This window comes from Carcharodon carcharias, chromosome 23, assembly GCF_017639515.1.
Source record: "Carcharodon carcharias isolate sCarCar2 chromosome 23, sCarCar2.pri, whole genome shotgun sequence".
In the NCBI taxonomy this organism is placed as follows: domain Eukaryota; kingdom Metazoa; phylum Chordata; class Chondrichthyes; order Lamniformes; family Lamnidae; genus Carcharodon; species Carcharodon carcharias.
The window spans coordinates 6,428,474-6,445,082 of record NC_054489.1 but is presented as its reverse complement, the minus strand read 5'-3'; the positions used below and the strand labels follow the sequence as shown (position 1 = coordinate 6,445,082).

The 16,609-nt window shown below is 41.3% G+C and overlaps 1 protein-coding gene across 4 annotated transcripts in view; it reads right to left on the bottom strand.

Moving 5' to 3' along the window:
- Positions 1-3,557: 3,557 nt before the first annotated feature.
- Positions 3,558-16,609, bottom strand: part of LOC121269045 (tax1-binding protein 1 homolog B-like) — a 44,589-nt gene continuing 31,537 nt past the window's right edge. For 2 of the 4 annotated variants that reach the window (XM_041173447.1, XM_041173446.1), the window contains exons 12-16: positions 13,840-13,935; positions 12,617-12,770; positions 8,331-8,389; positions 5,138-5,178; positions 3,558-5,006 (exon numbers count right to left, since the gene is read on the bottom strand). In XM_041173447.1, coding sequence (XP_041029381.1) covers positions 4,829-5,006; positions 5,138-5,178; positions 8,331-8,389; positions 12,617-12,770; positions 13,840-13,935 — 528 coding nt within the window. In that variant the 3' untranslated portion in view covers positions 3,558-4,828. Of the gene's footprint in view, positions 5,007-5,137; positions 5,179-8,330; positions 8,390-10,586; positions 10,746-12,616; positions 12,771-13,839; positions 13,936-16,609 lie in introns of those variants that run through there. The other 2 variants (XM_041173448.1, XM_041173449.1) reach the window with 2 other exon arrangements.

The window sequence follows — 16,609 nt, the reverse complement described above, 5'->3', positions numbered from 1 at the left end:
ACATCACTCAAAAAAGATTAAAAGCAAAATACTGATGCTGGAAAAACTCAGCAGGTCTGACAGCATCTGCGGAGAGGAATACAGTTAACGTTTCGAGTCCGTATGACTCATCAGAACTGAGGAAATATAGAAATGAGGTGAAATATAAGCTGGTTGAGGGGGGGTGGGACAGGTAGAGCTGGATAGAGGGCCAGTGATAGGTGGAGGCAAAGAAGAGATTGCCAAAGATGTCACAGACAAAAGGACAAAGGGGTGTTGACGGTGGTGGTAATAGCTAAGGAATGTGCTAATGGTGACATTAAGGGTAAAAAGCAGGACAAGCAAGTGACAGCTGGCCCTAGTGAGGGTGGGGGAAGGGATCGAAATAGGCTAAAAGGTGGAGATGAAATGGACAGAAATACATTTAAAGATAATGTAAGTAGGTGGGAAAAGAAAAATATATTTAAAAATTATTGGATAAAGGGGGATCGGAAAGGGGGTGGGGATGGAGGAGAGTTCATGATTTGAAGTTGTTGAACTCAATTTCAGTCCGGAAGGCTGTAAAGTGCCTAATCGGAAGATGAGGTGCTGTTCCTCCAGGTTGCGTTGAGCTTCACTGGAACAATGCAGCAGGCCAATGACGGACATGTGAGCATGAGAGCAGGGTGGTGTGTTGAAATGGCAAGCAACAGGGAGGTCTGGGTCATGCTTGCGGACAGACCGAAGGTGTTCCACAAAGTTATCACCCAGTTTGCGTTTGCTCTCTCCAATGTACAGACCACATTGGGAGCAGCGAATGCTGTAGACTAAATTGAGGGAAGTGCAAGTGAAATGCTGCTTCACTTGAAAGGAGTGTTTGGGCCCTTGGATGGTGAGGAGGGGGGAAGTAAAGGGGCAGGTGTTGCACCTTCTGCGGTTGCATGGGAAGGTGCCGTGGGAGGGGGTTGTGGTGTAGGGGGTGATGGAGGAGTGGCCCAGGGTGTTCTGGAGGGAATGATCCCTGAGGAATGCCACCGGTGGGGGGGGTGAAGGGAAGATGTGTTTGGTGGTGGCATCGTGCTGGAGTTGGCGGAGGATGATCCTTTGAATACGGAGGCTGGTGGGGTGATGTGAGGACAAGGGGGACCCTATCATGGTTCTGGGAGAGGAAGGTATGTGGGTGGATGCGTGGGAGATGGGCCGGACACAGTTGAAGACCCTGTCAACCACTGTGGGTGGAAAACCTCAGTTAAGGAAGAAGGAAGACATGTCAGAGGAACTGTTTTTGAAAAAGTGGCGTCAACAGATGCAACGGAGGCGAAGGAACTGAGAGAATAGGATGGAGTCATTACAGGAAGCGGGATGTGAGGAGCTGTAGTCGAGGTAGCTGTGGGAGTTGGTTGGTGGACAGTCTATCACCAGAAATTGAGACAGAGAGGTCAAGGAAGGGAAGGAAAGTGTCAGTGATAGACCAAGTGAAAATGAGAGGGGTGGAAATTGGAAGCAAACTTAATAAATTTTTCCAGGTTCAGACGAGAGCATGAAGTGGCCATGAAACAGTCATCGATGTACCGGAGAAAGAGCTGTGGGAGGGGGCCTGAGTAGGACTAGAACAAGGAATGTTCCAGTATCAAAAGAGTATCTGGTTATTTATCACATTGCTGTTTGTGGGAGCTTGCTGTGCTTGAGTGTTCAGAATGCTACCAATCTATGATGTGCTGTGCATTCTGGGCACCTCAACTCAGGGAGCATATATTGGCCTTCCAGAGGGATGTAGCACAACATCACCAGAATGTTAATGAGGTTAGAAGGGTTAAATTATCAGAACAGGTTGCATAGTTAAGTCTTGTCCTCCTTTGAGTATAGAAGATTAAAGGGTGATCAGCAGGGGGGTTGGGGGGGGAGAGAATGGAATGTTTAGATGATTCCAGGCTTTGGTAGAGAAAACCCATTTCCTCTGGGGGGGGGGAAGCCTAGAATAAGGGTGCATAACCTTAAAATTAGAGCTAGAATTTGAGGTGATGTCAGGAAGCACTTCACACAAAGGGTTCAGGAAATCTGAAACTCTCTTCTTCAAAAATGCTGCTGCAGCTGGGATCAATTAAACATTTAAAACTGATATTGATAGATTGTCATTAGGCAAGGGTGTTGAGGGAAGTAGAACCAAGGTGGGTAAATGGAGTTAAGATACCCCATTTCTAATTGAATAATGAAAATGGCTTGAGGGGCTCTATGGCCACCTCTGGTTCATGTCTTCATAAAAGGTTTGTGTGCACTTTTGCGTGTTTTCTTTAAAAGCCTAAATTACTAATTATAGGACAAACTGTTAAACATTATGAAAGGAAAATCTGTATATTGCCTATGCCAATCACCTTAAGTTGTTATTGATCAGAGAAGGCATGGGCCAGCTAATTCATGTGGGGCTTCTCTGATACACCTCTTTGCATGGGAATGCTCTGTCTGTGGACACAATTCCATGGTGTTACAGCAGGTGGAGCTCTGCACCCAGCTTGGCTCAAAGGATCAGCTCAGCACATCAAGGGATTATGGGCAATTCACAGAACATGCTTACCCTGTAGATAGAGCCAAAAGCACACGTACTGTTTGCTTCTTTATAAATAAAATTCCAGCTCAGTCACATATACAGTGAAGCGACTTTCTCACAAGCAGTTACAGAAAGAACTCACTGAAATTTCAATGAAAGGTTGTTTAGCCCATTTCTGCTGCTGAATTATCCAGACTTTTCCTGTAAAGGGATGTCAATGATTAACATTAACAGTTCACAGTCCAGCCGTTTCAACAATTAAAAAGAAATATTGCTCAAATATTGGGGATCTGATAATGAAGGAGCTTGTAAATCAGGCTCTCATGAAGTTAAATAATTGGTTGAAATAGCACAGTCACAAATCCAAGGATAAGTAAGGCTCAATGGATATTATATTATCAGTTCTTACATTGCGTTAGGGTTAATAACTCTTCCAAGTTACCAGCTACCAGACTGAAATGAAGGTGACACAGAGGGACTGAGCAGAACTCTTTGAAATCATTTAGTTTTGTGTTATCACATGGACAACTCATTTTTAAAAACAATTCTATTTTAGGTGTAAAATTAATTGTAATTTTCAACAAGAAACAGTATTATTTTTCCCATATGTGATATGTGTGATCTGTGCTGAGTGAACGTTTCTCAGTATGGATAGCAACAGCACTGTTACAATTGGCTCCATGCTCCCTGGGTTGTGGAATGGGGGGTAGATAGTAGCAGAAGCATGAGTCTGTGGATTTGAGGGCAGGATCAGGTTCTGCTGTGAAACTCTGTGGTGGGGGGGCTGGGTGGGGGGAAACACCAACCCTAGTAAAGGATCACAATGAAGAATGGTCATGAAGGCTGCCAGTGTCATCAATAAAGGAGTGGGGTAAGGGCAAATCTGCGAGCAAAGTGGAGAGTGAGAAAGGGATCAATTCAAAACACAGCCTCTTTGCATGACTGCTTGGCTTAAGAGTTTTGGTGACATTATGATTTAAAGTAACCCCAAGAAGAACAAGGATTCATATTATAAAATTAGACTCACTGCTGAGAAAAAGAAAATAATCCAACATCATAATGTAATCTTTAATTTTCAGCAATCTTCAATTCCATCTTACAAGAACAGTGACATTACAACATACATGTGCTGTACACTAAATTCAAGTCAGTATTGTAAACAGACATTTCAAATCCAACATTCAAATATCCACCATCCTCATAATAATTAGGAAGAAACTTATATAGCAACTGCCCTACATTTAATATTCCAGAAGTATAGTAATAAAGCTTTTAAATAAACCACCAGTAAGAATGGCATTTACACAGCAATTGCATAAACCTCAAGTTGATTAACAGATGGTACTTATTCTGTATCCTAATCATGCACAATTCCAAATGCAATCACAAGAAATTCAGGACAATTTTCTTTTCTGTGAATGCAACTCACCCAAATGAGGGTAGGAAATGGACGGAAAGAAACAAAATAGTGGCAAATATTATCAAGTTATCAACAGATCTCATGTTACATTGTGAAACCGCAGTTCCATACTATGATATGTACTATACCGAGAAGGGTTTTTGCTCTACCTGTATTATGTAATGTACTGCTGATAAGAAAGAGTTGTGTGTTGTTAGAAGAATTCAGATTGACAATAGAGCCTAGAATTGTGAATTTGTAACTTTGAAGTGAGACTCGAGAGATATGTGCAAGGCCACATATATGTGCAAAGCCAATCAGGTAATATGCTGGTTTCTGACAGGTATACTCCACATTATATTAATCTGTACCCTTTCAAGCTTAATGGTTGTTAGATCATAGAATTTTACAAATTTGTAAATTGTTGCAAGTATTAGGCTTCAGTTCAGAAGTACCTAACACTAAAGAGGCTTTGTCTCTTTTTTTAAAAACAGACTAGATTTGCATCTGGTCGCACAAATGTGACATTTGCTACTAGACTTAAAGAATAAGATGTTGTAGATTTGCAATTAGTTCAAATGAAAAAGCCTCTTAAAAGGTCGCTGTTTTATAGCAGTCCATCATTGGGTTGAGTCCCAATGCAATCACTAAGTCACACACTCTATAGCCAGGCAAGTCACACGTGCTATGCTCAAGTCCCTCTGCATGGTTAGAGCAAGCGTAATATCAGCAGAGATGGGACAGTAAGCTCACTGCTCATCCCCTTTGACTATGTAAAACTACTTGAGCGAATGAACAAGATTTTAATGAATAAAATAAAATAAAAAATGAGTGTGCCAAAAAGGAAAAAAATAAAATAAAATTCAGGCTGGAAAACGGTACGAACTTTATAAAGTAGAACTCAAAACTTGTTTGTTATTTGTCTCTCAGTTGAACTCCAAAAAATGGGCCTGCACATGAGCTTCATAAGCACCGAGTTTGCTCTCTGGAAAGCTTCTTTGGCACACAGGGCATTCGTAAATAAAGTGTTTCTGAACGTGTTGCTCGAAGTCAAAATCCTCCAAGTTGAGCGGGAAGAGGACATCACATACTGGGCATTTTTGGCTGCAAATATTTAAATGTGAGAGATTTTGTGAATTTACAAAAGAACAAACAGTTACATTTAATTTTACAGAATACTGGGTAGTGCAACAATTTTTACAAGAGAAAAAAAAATCACAACAATGTGCTCTTACCAGTCAGTTGGAATCTCCTCTACCATGTCCTGTGAATTCTTCTGTGTACAGAAAAGAACAGTTAGCCCACTCCCACTGTCGGCCACGTACACCGTAAATGTTGGCTCCCCCAACACAAACCACCACCGATTGCACCTATTCTCAGAATGTCTCCATGCTCTAGAATTTAATCTTGGGATGATTTGGTTTCAAATGTGCAGACTTTCCAGAGAATGTTGCTGAAATTTTGAATGCAGTTGGAGTCACTTTCTCTACCCCCATACCCCACCCCCTGACCCTCAGTCACAAAATGCTGGCCAAAAATAATTTGTGTAAAAGACAAAGAAGAGCAGGTTGATTAAAGCATCAAGGAAGTTATTTCTGTGATTGTGTTGTTACAGCAGAGAAATTATTAGGGATTTGATTTTCCCCTTAAAGAATTACTGAACTGCAATGGCTGTGTCCATGTCATACAACTACTGAATCATTACTCCAGGAAGGATCCAAGTGTAAACTCTGCCTCTATTGGCAGACATGTTATAAATGAGATTTAAACATTTTTATTTTATTTTTAATTCCTGTTGGAAACCTCAACCAACCAGTGATGGGCAGCAAAAAATCAGATCTAATTAATTGATTAAGGCCTTTAATAGGGCTAACTGTCAGCAGGCGCACTGCCACCTCTCATAAGCGCCCGCCGCACAAAATATCGAGTGCATGATGACATCGGGACGCTCACCTGACATCATCGCACATTATTTTAGTCTAGCTCAGGTCGGGCGCGCGACCACCCGATGAGAAAAATTTTGCCCCTAACATTTCTGGGAAGTTATTTGTGTGTTCCTCTGAAGACAGCACTCAAGTAGTTGTTTAATTGTTCTGCCATATCCTTGTTCTCTATTATAAATTCTGCTGTTTCATGCTATAAGGGACCTACATTTGACTTCACTATCTTTTTCCTTCTTACATGCTTATAGAAGCTTTTACAGTCCCCTTTTGTGTTCCTTGCAAGTTTACTCTCACAGTATTTTTCCCCTCTTAATCAATCTCTTGGTCCTCCTTTGCTGAATTCTAAACTGCTCTCAATCCTCATGTTTGCTACCTTTTCTAGCAACTTTATATGACTCCTCTTTGGGTCTAATACTATCCTTAATTTATTTTGTTAGCCATGGTTGGGCCACTTTTCCTTTTGGTGCTTTTGCGCCAGAAAGGTATATACAACCATTGCAATGCATACATTAATTCCTTAAATATTAGTCATTGCCTATCCACTGTCATGCCTTTTAATAAAGCTCCCCAATCTACCTTAGCCAACTCATGTCTCATACCTTTGTGGTTCCTTTTGTTTAGATTTAGGACCCTAGTTTCGGATTGGACTACTTCACTTTCCAACCTAAGGAAGATTTCTATCATGTTATGGTCACTGTTCCCTAAAGGACCCTGCACAACAATATTATTAAGCCCCTCTGATTGCACAAATCCAAATCCAAGATAGCCTGTTCCCTAGTTGGTTCCTTGACATACTGGTCTAAGAAAAAATCTCATACACACTCCAGGAATTCATCCACCACAGAATTATTGTTAATTTGGCTTGCCCAGTCTATACGTTGATTAAAGTCACCTGTGATTATTGTGGTACCCTTGTTACATGCATCTCCAATTGCCTGTTTAATGCCACTCCCTACCTTACCACTACTGTTTGGAGACCTATAGATAACTCCCAATAATGTTTTCTGCCCTTTGTTGCTTCTTAGCTCCACCCAGACTGATTCTACATATAGATTTTCTGAGCTAATATCCTCTCTCACTATTGCACTGATTTCGTCCTTATGAAGGACCACCATCTTCTCAATGGCAACGAAGGATAGGCAATAAATGTTGGCCTTGGCAGCACTGCCCACATTCTGTGAATGAACGAATAGTTGGTGTACATACCGAGGGCTGTTGCCATCCTGAACTCCAGAATATATCACCTTCTTCAGCACAGACTTACTTTGAGATTTCTCAGACAGAATTGTTTTCAACAGCCCTGAAAAACTGGGGAGTATAAATCTTGCTATTCAACAAAAATCTAACCTGCTGAAATGGAAACTTTTTGGAAGGGGAAGTACACTGCCACCACATACTTGAAAAATATTTATTAATACTTCACTCTTAATCGAGCTTCACCATTGTTAAGAGAGACAGAGAGAGAGTGACAGTGCAAGAGGGATCGTAAACAGGAGAGAGAGAAAGAGATTGAGATGAACAAGAAAGAAACAGAGAAAAAGGACATTTCATAATTGGTCCCAAAAATAGGAAACCCAAAAACCTGATGCAATGAAGCATCATTTTGGCTTGTTCCACATTACCAACACCTCAGCTTCACACTGCTTTTCCTATTCTAACAAACATGGGGAATCAGAATAGAAGTGGCTCAATTTACACCTTCAACTTCATCCCTGTCTATCAAAGCTGGGCTGGGAAGTATTCTAGCACCTTCATCCTCAATCTTCCAAGTGTGTGTGGTTGGGGCGGAGGGGGTGGGGGGAGTGTTTATCCTCACCTATTCCTATCTGCTACTATTCAAGAGGGTCGCTGATTTATGACCAGTGGTGGGACTTCGGTAGAGTTCCCCTTTAATAACCCAAGAGGCAAAGAGGTCAAATGAAGCTGGTCTACTAACAAATGATGGCACAGCCTGGACCAAACCCCATATAAACTTGGCCCATGTGGTTCAGTATCACTCTGACAGTCTCAGGAGAAGAGCTGAGGAAGATACAAATGTGTACACAGCCTCGATCAAAACTGCATGACAATCAGCTATCTACCATGAAATCCATGGACTTGCTCAAATTGTTTTTGCTCCACCTTCTGTGAGATGCTGTGCAACTGCAAAATACTAGACCTGTATGCCAAGAGCAAACTTGGTTAGCAGGGGCAAGTATCAGTGTGGACATTAATCCTGAGTCTTCTACAAGAAAGAATGTCCCACCACCCACTGCTCTCAACATTGACGTTATTGGGCCAAGTCCCCTTGCAGAACATTTTTGACGTTCAGAGTGGTTGACATCAGATCCAATGAGCTTCCAGCATGCTGCGTTACAGTGAAGGGGGATCGAGTGGGATCAAACAGAAATTTTCAATTCACACCAAGCAGCTGCCATAAAATCAAATACTTCACCAGAAGAGGAAATAAATTTTAAAGATTTAGTTTAAAAACTAGATGATTTACCATATCATCCGGCTTTTGTGCAACATCAGGGCTTCCACCACTCTGTGATTTGTTGGTATCTGGAGGATCAGAAAGAAAAAGACAAATCAAGAGCAATAAAAAGTATCACTTGCAATAGGTCGCTAGACAAGTTGGATCTTTACAATTGAGAGGCTGTTGCATGATGAACAAAGACAGAAGAAACTGGAGTACAAGAGTTGATTGGCTGTAATTAGTACAGGGATTAGTTTTCTCTGCATTAGTTGCGCATTATGAACAAACAAAAGCCCAAATTAAAACGTGACAAAATGCTGACCCATTAACACCAAAAAATTTAAAATTAATTTTGTGATCAGAAACGCAAAAGCACCTCCCCAAGCTAAATTACATGAACAGGCAGGAGGCAGAGATCCACGCTTCATTTTGGGTGATGATCAGAACTCTGTAGGATGAATAGCTGATCATATGTAAATCAGTCATGAGAGGTTCTGCCTGTAGACATACAATGTTTAAATATTTTTGGTTCATTGCATGGTTTCTAACAGCTGGTATTTCATTGCAAGATACGATTTCGTTTATAAGAGCAGAACTTCAACTCCTGCAAGCTTGCCGGGACTCACCCAGAGATGGTTGTTTGAGAGAGCTTCCAGTGACTTGGAATTACTCTCACCAATTAGGATTTTTCTATATTGGGTTTTTAAAAGAGAATATGAGAGAGTTGTTGGAAACCTATCAGAATATATTATTACATTGTGTTGTTCAAAAAACAGTTTTCAACACTGAATGAAAATCGAAATTGTGGAGACCATTGAGAAAATAGTCAAACTGCCCTGAGAGTGTAGAGATTGAAAGAAAGAGACATATAATGAGAGATCAAGGGAGAGAGAGAGAGAGAGATAAAGAGAGATTACCAGAATGCCCCTGATGCATATGCCTGTAACTAGATGAGGAAGGATTAGTAAATTAGGAGCTCTGAAAACATTGGCTGGCGGCTTCCAAGGGTTGGTAGTGACCACTATTAGCATGTTCACAAATGTTTCAGCCGTGGTGATGGTGGTTTATGGGATGTGGGTGTTGCTGTCTAGGCTACCATTTTTTGCCCATCCCTAATTGCCCTTGAGAAGGTGGCAGTAAAGAGTACAGAGGCTGGGAATGGCCGGGGGAAAACAAAAGGGAAAGTCTGTGATTGGATGGGTGGAAAGCCTGCGAGATTAAATGACAAAAGAGATGATGATTTGATGATTCCCCCTCACTGCCCCACACACAGTGGATCCTTTCTCCCACTTGCAGAACTTGTGCTACCCGGATCCCTCCCCTGGTCTCTTATCCTTTCTACATCATTTAATTGAGAACTGCCATTGACACCTTCAATTGTCTTCAATTCTCTGCTCTCCTCACTCATTGTAACCTGTCTCCCCCTGAATTTGCAGAACTCTGTTCTCTCAGTCCTACCCCAATATCATCATCAAACCTGCTGACAACAGCCCCAAATGCTCCTAGTACTTTTTTTCAATTTAGCATACTGTATTTGCTAATCATGCTGTTCAACATTGGGAAGACCAAATGCAGATCGGGTAACTGCTTTACAGAACACCTCCGTTCAATCCACGAGTGTGACCCTGAGCTGCTGGTAATCTGTCACTTTAATTCTCCCCCCACTGCCATTCTGACCTCTCTGTCTCCAGCCTCCTGTCTCCTACACTGTTCCAGAGGTGCTCAATGTAAACTTGATTAGATGCTTTACAGCATTCTGGACTCACTGAGTTCAAAAATTTCACATCATAATCTCAGCCCTCTTTTTTTTGGATGACAGTTGCTGGTGTTGCTTCTGCTATTCCTATTAACACCTCCTCTAGACGCATATTTTATTTCTTTACTTGTCCCATTACCACTCCCTTTGGCCTTGAACCATGATTCCTTTTGTTTTTTGTCCCTGCACTTGCTTAAAACTGGTTCCATCTCTAACTTTTACCAGTTCTCATGAAAGGTCATTGGCCTGAAACATTAACCAAGTTTCTCTCTCCACAGATGCTGTCTGATCTGGTTATTTCCAGCATTTTCAATTTTTAATTCAGATTCCCAGCATCCACAGTATTTCAATTTTTCCCTTTATTTCAATGTCTTTTAGCAACAACAAACACTCCAGGTCTGCAGCTTTAAATATTAATAGGCAGTTTTTTCACTTGGAAAATGATGCGTTTGGTGGGAGAAGTGAAAACAAGAATAACACAAGAGTGCAGAGACAGATATGTCAAACTTTGGACTCTTTATTGAAATAATCGCACCACGGGCTGTCTCCCCTCTCCTCACTGGTCATGTAAACAACAGGATGAGCAGTTCCTTGTCATGTTGCTGCCTCTGCATGCGACTCCGCCATTATTCCAGCCTTTCTTTCGCCCACCCTCTATCTTGCGGGAGAGCCCCATCTCCCTAACCCTGCGTGAGGAAGGAAAAGCACACACGCACACACACACACACAACATTAATTTCAAAATCACTAGAATTCAGATATCAGCTGTGTCAGGCATTTGGATTTCCAAGTGCACTGGAACTTAAGAACAGGAGAAGGCCATTCAGCCTCTTGGGCCTGCTCTACTATTGGATCAGTCACTTCAGATATTCGGGTTGTTCAAACCAATGGCCTTGTTCCCACATGGGCCAGTGGAAACCCAGGAAACTTGTTCTGCTTGTCTGGTTTGTTCTGTTTGAATTTCATGGGCCTGGAAGTTTGGCAGAGGCTGTTTTTAGCTCAGTCAGCTCATTGACAAATAAATCCTTAATCAGAACCCCAAAATTTGTTATTGTCACCAAATTGAGATATATGGAATTAATAGGAACAGGGAGTTGAATACAGAGCGGTCGTTGAGTATTTTGGTACACGTCTATCGTTGTCTGTGAAGATGAAAAGTTTGGGCACATCTGTCTTAAGTGGAAATTCTATTTAATATGTTTGTAAATGAAATCTCATTGAAGAGGTGCCTTCTTACAGGGAATATTCCATGGCAAGATAAATGATGGCATTCCCAAAAAATACATCAATTATTGTGATTTTATAATCCTGAAGGCAGCATCTCAACAGTGCAATTTCAAAGAAGATTAGGGGAGCTTTCCCTAGTGTTTGACCAATACTTATCTTCATCCAACATTTGAATTAGATTTATTACTGGCCATTTATTCAACTGCTGTTTGTGGGATCTTGCTGTGTGAAAACTAGCCATTTTATTTCCTATAATACAACAGTAACTACACTTAATTGGCTGTAAAACACTTCGGGACATCCTGAGGTTGTGCAAGATGCTCTCTAAACGTAAGTTTTTTCTTTCTTATTTCCTCCCCTTGAATAGGAGTTCTAATCTAACCAGACTGTTGCTATTTTCAAAGAAAAAACACTTGCAAAGAGTCAGGATCCACATTACAGGACATTTCAACTTTTGAAAAAAAAAAAGAGAAAAAGTTGTGAATTCCCTCTCTGAACACTTCCATCTTTTAAGATCATTATCAAAACCCATCTATTTGGTCAAGATTTGAGTCACCATTTTAATCATACACATCCCACTCCACAGTCAGGCACTGAACCTGTTATCTACTTCCACACTTGCAACCCTGCTATCCTCTGCCCTTTCCTCAGCCAACTTACTGCTAAAACCCTCATCCATACTTGTTAACTCTAGACTCCACCATTCCACAAGCTCCACGCCAGCCTCCTTCACCCACCCTCTCAAATTTGCACTCATTCAAAACTCTGCTGCCCATATCCCAATCTACAGCAAGTCATGCTCAGCCATGGCATTTGTGTTTGACAACCTGCACTAGCTTTAAAGTTTTCATCCTCATGTTCCCATAGCCTCATCCCCACCCTATCTTTAATCTCTTCCAAGCTGACAACCCTCCTGGAACACAGCAATTCTTAAACTTAGGCCTATTGTGCACTTCCCCTCCCCTGACTTTCTTCATCCTGCCATTGGCAGTCGTACCTTCAGCAGCTGAAGGTCTGGAATTCCCCTCCCAAAGGTCTCTGCCTCTCCATTCACCTGAAAGACTCTCCTTAAAATCTTCCTCCTTGATCAAGCTTTTGTTCTCCTCTTTCGATATCCTTTTTTTTGTTATTTTTTTTGTTTGATAATGCTCTTCTGAAGCTTAATGGGAATGTTTGCCCATGTTAAAAGGTCCTAATTGTAAATGCAAGTTGTTCCTGCACGACAAGGTGAGTTTGAACCCACACCAGAATCAAGCTGAGGACAAACAAGAGCACGAGCATGCATGAAAGGATTGAAAGGATAGGGAGTACGAAATTCTGGATCACCTACCGCACTCAGAGTATGGGTTGCCGAACAGTAGTCCAGAGTGTCCGGAATGGACTTTTGGAACAGTCAAGCTGTAGGGATTAGGGTGCTCCAGCTGAAATGATCCACTCCGGTGGTTTGAACCCACTCTCAAATCGTCAATTTTCCTATTCAGCTTCTGTGAATGGAAGTCAAATTATTGTAACTATCTGGTTAAGTAAAAGACCAGAGAAACATCTGCACAGAGGTGGATCAGAACTGGGAATCTACCAGGATCATACCATCCAGGTTTGGATTAATTCATAGAATCAAAATTTACAGGAGGTCATTTTACCCATCATCCCTGTGCCAGCTCTTAGAAAAAGCTATTCAATTAGTTCCACTGTCTTGCTCTCTTTCCTGTAGTCCTGAAAGATTTTCCCCCTCAAATATCTGATAGTACAGGGGCTGCCAAATGCAGTTATAATCCATACTGTTCATCCCTTAACCAACATCATTCAAAATAAAATTAACTGGTCATTATCAAATTGCTGTTTGTGACAGCTTGCTGTGTGCAAATTGGATCTCTCATTTCCTACATTACAATAGTGATTACCCTTCAAATGACTTCATTTCACCATGAAAAATGCCATTTATATACCAGCATTTCTTACAGGTCAGTGGGAATTTGGCCAATGGATCCCGCCTTTGTCATGTGTCATGACAATCAATCATCATGCACCACCACTCCAGCTGAGTGCAGGCAACACACAGGCTGAAGGTAGAACCCTTGAGCAGCATGACTACTTGTCACACTTGGCAGCCCCTGTACTATCAAATCCACAGAATGCCGCACTCTATGTTTTATACTTCATTTATATGTCCCTTAGCCTTGCCAATCCCCATCTCTGTCAGCTCCTCCAGCTCCCTGGGATCTCTGCACTCCCCCAATTCTGGCCTCTTGCACACTCCTAATTTTCATCAATCCATCAATGGGAACCATGATTCAGCCGCCTAGGCCTTAAGCTCTGGAATTTCCTCCCCAAACCTCTCTCTCTTCTCCTTTTAAGGTACTCCTTAAAACTCAGTTCTATGACCAAGCTTTTGGTCACTCCCCCTATTATTCTGTAATGCCGCTTGCATCAAATTTGGTTTGATAACACTCCCCGGAAGCTGCTTGGAATGTTTTACTATATTAGTGGTTTTAAATGCAAGTTTTCTGTTGTTAACACAAATACAACACTGAATGCAAAATCCACAGCACCCACCTTGATCTCTTCTTGTAAATCAGCCACTTCCATAGTGCGAAGGTCCGCGATATGGGTCTTGATATCAAGCTCGCACTCGATTTCTTTAAACCTAACCTAAATGAAGCAAATTGTATTTCAATTATTTTCCTTCCTGTTAGAATTAAGCACCAATTGACAAACTTTACAAAGAAAAGTCTAACAATCTATAACAGCTTATTGTTTACCAATTCCTTACTTGGGTTACTTTTTGTTGATGCTTTGATCAATGATCAGAGACATGCACTTTACTTTAGATTTTGCTCCCTAGCCCTCTGCTCCTTTTTATCTCTGTCGCCTCCTTTAAGCTGCTCTTTAAAACCTACCTCTTTGAACAAGCTTCTGGCCACCTTTCCCAATACCTCTTCATGTGGTTCAATGTTAAATTTTTTTCTGATTATGCTGTGAAATATCACTACATAAATGCAAGCTGTTAATGCAAATCCATGAATAAACACAAAACAAAACCAGCGAAATGCAAGAGCCATCAGGATTGAATTCAGCTTGAATTCATTCTCGAACAGCAGCACATCTCCATCTAAAGAGATTTAAAAATCTAGTCATTCCAAAGAATATTGGACTATGTAATGTCACATAATTATGTTCCTTTTAAAAAATATTTGCAATGGTCCAACAGACTTTTTACGTCACTAGGGCCTGTGTCAGAGTAAACATTTGAACAATCTCCTACACATTGGATAAGTTAAGCCATTCATACTGTTCAAATAACAGTGTGGCTGTAAATAGAATATAAATAACTTTAAAAATGTCTTTATTCGTGGGATGGGAACATTGTTGGTATTGCCAGTACTTATTGCCCATTTCTATTTTCCTTGAGAAGGTGATAGTGAGCCACCTTCTTGAACTGCTCCAGTTCGTGTGCTAATGGTGCTCTGGCAGTGCTCAAAGGGAGGAATTTCAGAGTTTTGATCCATTGACAATGGAGGAATAGCCAATATATGTCCAAATCAAGATGGAGTGTGATTTGGAGGTGATGGTGCTTGCTGCCCCCATCCATCTGGCTGGTACATTTTACAGGTATCTCTTCAGTGGAGGTTTTTTTTACCCTCCACTAAGGAAACTACCCCAGCTTTGCTTGATGGAACTGCAGAAATGAGAACTGGCATGGAGCTCCACATGCTCAATTTGTGATACTTGCCATTTTCCAGACCACATTGTACTCCTGTTGGGCAACATGCCCCCAGTGGAAGCTCATAATTCAAATATTTATTCCTCTGGATCATTCTCAATGTTCAAAATCGCAAGGGGTTTTGAGAAGCATGGATAGGAACTGTTTCCGCTGCTGGGGGTGAGTGGGCAGGTTTGGTGGGGTGGGGGGGTGTCCAGTAACCAACGGACACTAATTTAAGATAATTGCCAAAAGGACCAGAGAGGAGGAAAGGGAGAGAGCTTATTTTTATATAGTGAGTTGTTATGACCTGCAAAGCACTGCCTGAAAGTGCAGTGGAAGCAGATGCAAAAGTAAGTTTCAAAAGGGATTTGGATAAATACTTGAAAAAGAAGAAATTTGCAAGGCTATGGGGAAAGAGTAGAAGTTGGGGAATGGGGTGAAGTGGTGAGGGAGAAATGGGCTAATTGGATAGCTTTTTAACAGAGCTGGCACAGGTATATGGACTGAATGGCCTGCTTCTCTGATGTAAGATATTAGTCCTGTGAACAAAAGGCACAAATACACCAACCTGCAAACCAATGTAAAATCTGCAATGTCTTTATAAACCCAGCAGTATGCAAGTCACTCACCATTGCCTTCTCTGCTCTGTCCCCAAGCTTTGACTTTATTTCTGCTAATTCAGTCCCAGGCTGCTGCACAGACACCCCCCCTGAACTGGCTGCTTTTCGTAGAGCAAAAAATAAACACAAGGTGATGAAACAAAGACAAGGAAACAGTTTGTAAAGCTGGTCTCTATTCTAGTCTTATAATTCTAGTACCAGCCTCGGGTGTGTTGTCCAAACGTACAGTGAAATTAAAACTGATCAAATTCAAATCGGTCTATCGCAAACACTGGAAATGTACAGTGGGATAGTCAGCATCAGAAAGGGAGATACACCTTACGGCACTCAGCAGAGACAGGTTAACATTTAGAACTGGAGCTTCTGTTAGATGTGATCCAATTCTTACCGGCCAGCTGTGCATTCCCAATATTTTCTGTTTTCTTTGAAAAATCTAGCATTCTTTTCGTGAAGAAAATAAATCTATTTGAAATTCAGGAAATGCACCAGTTCAGACTGAAGAGAGTGTGCCAACTCATTTTAAGACACAAAAACCATTCGAGGGAAGGGGGGAAGAAATGGAGAGGAAGGGGAAAGTTAGGAGCTGAAACTCAGTTTCAGAGAAACTACAGTGTGCACATCCCAGCAAGAAAGAATTGGATCTTCAGTAATGCAGCATTCATGAATTGACTAAATGTTCTCCATGAAATCTCTCCACAATAAGAACATTTTGAAGCCTTGAGAAAAAAAAATTGTTGCTGTCCTTTTGCCCAAACTTGCAAGTATTTCTGATTTAGCTAAAGTAAATTATTGGAAAGCTCAAATCCTAATGATTAAACTGTCATTTGTTACAATATCCCTGTGGCCACATCACACCATAAACCCATATCACAGAATCACTAAGAATCAAGCAGGTTTTGTACAATGGGACCAAGTCCTCAATTGATGAACACACCAACCGGTGCTCAGTGGGGGCAGTCACACCTTGGTGTCAGAAGGCAATGCGTTCCTTCCAGAGTGC